The 6000-nt window shown below is 32.6% G+C and overlaps 1 protein-coding gene across 1 annotated transcript in view; it reads right to left on the bottom strand.

The window, feature by feature from the left end:
* Nucleotides 1-104: 104 nt before the first annotated feature.
* LOC144441179 (uncharacterized) overlaps nt 105-6000 on the bottom strand; it is a 13023-nt gene continuing 7127 nt past the window's right edge. Inside the window, exons 3-10 of the mRNA XM_078130728.1 lie at nt 5595-5707; nt 5057-5177; nt 4382-4461; nt 3392-3541; nt 2454-2637; nt 2006-2159; nt 1071-1162; nt 105-562 (exon numbers count right to left, since the gene is read on the bottom strand). Coding sequence (XP_077986854.1) covers nt 503-562; nt 1071-1162; nt 2006-2159; nt 2454-2637; nt 3392-3541; nt 4382-4461; nt 5057-5177; nt 5595-5707 — 954 coding nt within the window. The 3' untranslated portion in view covers nt 105-502. The remainder of the gene's footprint in view (nt 563-1070; nt 1163-2005; nt 2160-2453; nt 2638-3391; nt 3542-4381; nt 4462-5056; nt 5178-5594; nt 5708-6000) is intronic.

Raw genomic sequence — 6000 nt, forward strand, 5'->3', positions numbered from 1 at the left:
TATGAATTGATTCACATTGATTTTTCAAGTAGGGCGCCATGATAGAATCGTTTTTTATAAATTTAAAAATCCAAAATAAATACCAAAATCCTTATCCATATGGCCACTTTAAGTTTGTTTTTGAAGGTTAATATAAATTTATACAAATTTTAGCACTTTTTGCAATGTAAATTAGCTATTCAGTCTTTCTTTAAACCTATGTGGAAATAGTATTGTTTGTTTAACTCAAATCATTAGGATACATTTTCTCCATTTTGTGATGTTTTAAGAGAATGCTTTGTTTCTCTCCTAAGAAATAACATGTTAGACATTTTTATCAGCATATCATTATTTTTTACATAATGATTTGTTTCTTTGCCTAAATTCTTCAACCGTTATCAAGTTATCTGCAATTTTTCTTGTTTCTAGTTGATGTCCAAAATCTGAGGTCTCTCTGAACAGTTTGTGTAGTTTATACATTACTTTGAGGAGGAAAACTTCTAGTCTCTTTTCCCGTTATCTTTCAATTCCACCGGCTCTTACTTAAATTTCCATTCTCGGTTAATTGTGTTTCAAGATGACCCTGTTGACAAAAAAACAAGTCAGCTATTAGTCCTAACTCATGTGAAATGCCAGGAAATTATGTTTGAAACAATCAGCTAGTAGTCCCAACTGATGTGAAACACCAGGAAGTTATTTTTACAGTCAGCTATTAGTCCTAACACATGTGCATATTCATTCTCAAATGTTACACAAAACATAAACTGTGAAAAGAACTGAATGATATTCAATACTGGCACATTAAATTATTCAACTTGTTCAACAATTGATGTTAGAATTATGTTCTATAACATTTAAGAATCATTTATATATCCTTTCTTGAAACAAGTTGGCATCTTCTGACTTTCTTGTGGTTAAATCCAGAAAAACCACAAATCTCCGAGCTGTGTTGACTCAAAAATAAAAGGTTCCTCAAAATGTAAATGTTATTCAGGCACATGATATATCTACACTATTCCTATATATTCTTATGACTGATTTGAACTGTTGTAAGAATTTGATAGTGTTTAGAAGTCGCCAACAAATGTTACCTTGACGGCAGCACCAACATTACTGAGATCCAACAGAAATGTGTCATGCCCAAATATGGAATTAATCTCATAATAGGTCACAGCATCATTACCTGCCATGGAAACAGAAATACATAGCCTATTCATTTGAAAGAATATTTCGTAACTGAGTACAATATTTAGATAGAATGTAATGACAGCAAATTAAAAATAAAATTAGTAACTCATTACCAAATAAAGAGACAATATGAATAAGAAATAGGTAGTTGATTTGGATTCTAAATTTATAAAGCAACTCTCTTTATTACTTGAAAAAACAATCTACAGCATCGTCCATGTTCGTAATTCAAAAAATTGCAAAATGCCAAAACATGTGTCAAACGCTGTTATTATACATATAATAACATACATTCTTAATATATTTTGTAATTCATGAGTTACAATAAGGGACTTAGTATGTGTTGTTTAAAAATTATTTTTTCCAAGTAGCAAAACATTGTTTCATCCTAAATAAATATAATGTACCCATTTGTCATCCTTATGGCCACTTGAAGAATAAATTACTTACAACTAAATTTTTCCATGCTAATAGAACTTTTCAGACACACTTGTAAATTTAAAAGATGATTCTTGAAGTAAAACACAAAAATGATTTACTTTCAGACATCATACCTGCTATGACCATAGTTTTGGTAAGGTCTAGGAACCCAGTAACAGAAAGAAGAAAATGTACAGTTTCCCATAAATTGTACATGTACAGTATTTGGTGGGAACGCTGGTAAAATGACTGAGAAACTCAAGTACCTTTTACCATGCTTTGCAAAAACATGACAGTAAGGTAACCAAGACTGTTAATGGCTCACTTTAAATATTTCAATTTTACAGGTAATTCTGTTTTAACATATTTTTCTACAAACCATGATGATCAATCTGTACCTTGGTAATCATCGACTTACCTGCTTTCTGAAGTAACTCAGATAACTCTCTTTGTTGCCACACTGGAAATAAAATATCTGTCTGAACGCCTAGAACCATAACTGGACACACTATCCTGGAAAGTCCATCAGTTAGGGAATCGAAACCTTCTCCAATATCAAACATATCCATTGCCTATGTACACAAGAAATGATATAACAACAAATTGTGATATTTGAAACACAACAAAAAGTTTTATTTTGTGGCATAAACATAATCATTAGAAGTAATATGATAATGTTAAGTTTTTATATACAACCTGCAAAGAAACAAACAAACAAAAAAAACCACTGTACACTTGCTGGTTTTAGTTGGAATGTGACAAATTAGGTTCATGCATACATATATAATGTGGTAGGTGCTTGTAACTTATTTAATATTTATCGTTTCTTTTTCCGATAGAATGCCTTTTTAAAATACCTTCCTTACCTTGGAAATATAGAGTAATGAGTTGGGGTCATATTTAACAGCAAAACTTTCTCCTTGATAGTCTAAGTAACTCTCAATCCTAAAATACGGACACAGGCTAGGCTTTTCATTCTCACTGATTTTCTTCCTTCCAAATCTGTGTCCCCACTCTGGCCCACTTCTGTAGTTTATCGTCGCAATTTCTCTGAAAGACAAATTATGCATGCACATCAAATATGTCAATGATTATTTTGGCTTTGGGAGAATTTCTCATTGCCAGTAAATTACACACTGAACATTCAATGGATAGGTTTGAAGCCCAATTTAGATTAAGGCCAAATATATCATTTTAAAATTAAAATGCATAATTATACAAGATAGACACCCTAAATATGTTTTTGACCATTTACATAGAAACATCGACGATGGAACAAATAAAAAATTATGCTATTTCACTTTTGCAAACATATCCACCTTTCATTAAAGCATTTAACAAGGATATGATGAAGTTATCACTCTGTGCATTATTTTTAATCCAGAGGTAAACTGAATGCCTTCCACAGAGATAAATCACAAACTTTTCAATTGGTGTACATTATCAGAATGTGAATTTTTTTGTCTTAGAATTTGCTGTTCATATCTTTTACACACACACACAAGTGTCTATGAGGATTTGGTCAAAGGTTTCATAGATTTTTAAGTTCATAGTCGTTGTACCATAATTTTAAATGCTATGAGCTTGGCATTCATAACACATCGATATTGCAAATATTATCATCAGACTGGTATAGGGTATGAAATTTAGATGGATCAATACCATGAATTTAACAGAAGTTAAACACTGTGCAATGATACCTCAGATACAACAGAAAGGATGTATCCAAAGTGGAAACTGGTCATTTTGTCACAAACATCCTCCAGTTTAATAGTTTATCTGCATGAATAAGTCTATGGCTTACCTTGCCAGTTTCATTCCCATTTTGGGATAAGTTTTTCCATAGTAATGACCTTTATTCCAGTTGGGATCTGTCATAATACAACGTCTCTGTAAATATCGTTGAGCTATTGAAGATGGATGGGATTGTGCACATGCAGATATCGATGTCACCCTGAAAAAAAAGGAAACTTTTTTAGAAAAGAGTTCTTTTTCTATTAAATTTTAATTATCCGTAACAAACCTAATTCCAATTATAGGAACATCTTCATTTTAAAGCTGGTGGAAGGGAAAGATTTAGTTGGGAGGGGTGAGAGGTTTGGCTCTGTACAGAACTTAAACATCCCATCAACACAAGGCCATTGGGGAAAAAATTAAACGGATTAATCCAAAGTAATCATGTTATGTCATCATTTCATGATGTTTTTATTGTAATTGAGCAAATATTTCCAATGCAATGTACATAATAATGTAATTGCACGTTTTTTCAAAAAACTTTTCAGAATTACTGCCTCGATCTACCCAGTTGGAGGTAATATCGCATTCCAAACTAAATCAATATATTACTAATTGCCATTTCATAAAGGAGCACGAACTGAGTTTGCCTGTTTTTGGTGTAATTTTTCCTGCACATTTAAAAGGTATACTCGCAGTATTTTACCTGAAGCATATATATTTATAAGCCATCAATGATCAACTGACTGAACTCAAACGTGGTATAAGATATGACATAAATAATCTGATCACATGATTTATTTTACATATAAAAAAAAATGCTGAAAAAATCCCTACTTTGCGAGTTACTATTCTAACACTGCCAGAGGCAAAATTTGACACATGATACTAGAATAGTTTAATCAAGGTTTTATGCAAGTATTTCAATGAAAGTGTGTGCCACTTTTAATAATTCACCTTAGTGTTTATCTAACTTTTAATTGTTCAAGTTTTGAATGAGAAAAACATGACTCAACATCTGCCAGAAAACACATGATAAGAAGAGAAGATTTATAATCACCTTTTGACTCTGTCTGGATGAACAGCAGCTGCTAACAGTGATGACATACCTCCCAGGGATGAACCAACTGATGCATGTAGCTTAAAAACAAGAAAAAAGTCAAGATTTATTTTACGACCTTAACATTTGCAACTTTGCATATTTGCATCAGATGCCACTAGAATTTGTAATCTCACTAATGAGATTTTCTAAATACATTTTCTTCTTTCTTTCTTTGTTCATTTAACATCATATCAACAGCACCATATGGCTGTCGCTTATGGATGCTTTAATACAACAACTTGTGTATGACACAAACTACAGCAAATCCACCATTAGTCAAAATTACATTTTTGATTGTATCACAAGTCAACATTAGTAGCTGTCCTAGTTTAGCTGGTAAACCTTCAGAGAAGTCTATTAATTGTACAAGAGGCCATAGGTCACAAAGTGCTAAAAGCACTCTCAAGGGCTCAATGGACTTCATCACTTTATCATACTTACACATGCTGTCATCTTCAGCTTTTGGTTGGCAACCTTCGGAGCTCAAATCCAATTCTTACTACAAGGCTATATAGCTGCCATTGACCGATAAAGACCTTATTAATGCCAAGGTTTTCAACAAAAGGATCTTAAATGTAGGCTGAAGTAATCGAATAAAAGGAATTGTACATTAAAGATTATACTTTCCCATACCTTGTCAATGCCGAGGTAATCCAACAAAAGGAACTGTACATTTACCATATCCTCAACGGTGATTATTGGAAAAGTTGTTCCATATTCCTTGTTTGTTACTGGGTTGATGGAAGATGGACCCCTGCATTACATAGATGGAGATTTTTGATTATTCAAAGGAAGCAATTTATATGTAAATAGATCTTGACTTGTCAAGGAATTGGTCATAATTTCCATTGCATATTGAAGCTCACCCCTTTCAGTTGTAAGGTGGCAGTATGTTGAACTAACTACAGGTACTTAAGCTCCAACACATCTATATGTGATATAATATGTATTTAAATTGCAAAACTGTATATTTCGCAGGTAAATGTGTTGTGTATGTTTTCACTGCTATGTGTATTTGGCTTTCATGTACTATTAAAATTAATACAAAGAAAAGTATCTTTGGACTTCGATCATCACTTGGACCAAAATAATTGTGTCAAAACTAAAGGTTGCTGGTATCGGTATATGATCTAGTTTGGACTCAATATCATCATTAATCAATAATGCTTACGTGGTGCCATAGCAACCACCCAGATTGTTTGTGCATATAACAAAGAAGTGATCAGTGTCAACTGCACAGCCAGGACCAATAAACTTCTCCCACCAGCCTGGACTGGTATTATCCTGTTAACATAACCATAACAAATAAAAAACTTTTTAATAGATGCAAATCAAGTGTATAACATACATTATACCACACACAACCAAAGTTGAACAGAAACTATGGAATTATACCCTGGTCATTCTAAGCCATGACAACAAGGGTCTATGTCACAACAATGTGTGTCTATGTCATTCATTCTGTTGTGTTCAAAACATTCAAAATTGTCATTATTTTCCCCGATATTTGTTTGATATTACTGGCGATGGTATAATTATATTATTCTCCAATATTTCTCTTTATTCAGCCAGAAATT

The sequence above is a fragment of the Glandiceps talaboti genome, chromosome 10 (assembly GCF_964340395.1).
Source record: "Glandiceps talaboti chromosome 10, keGlaTala1.1, whole genome shotgun sequence".
NCBI classification, from domain to species: domain Eukaryota; kingdom Metazoa; phylum Hemichordata; class Enteropneusta; family Spengelidae; genus Glandiceps; species Glandiceps talaboti.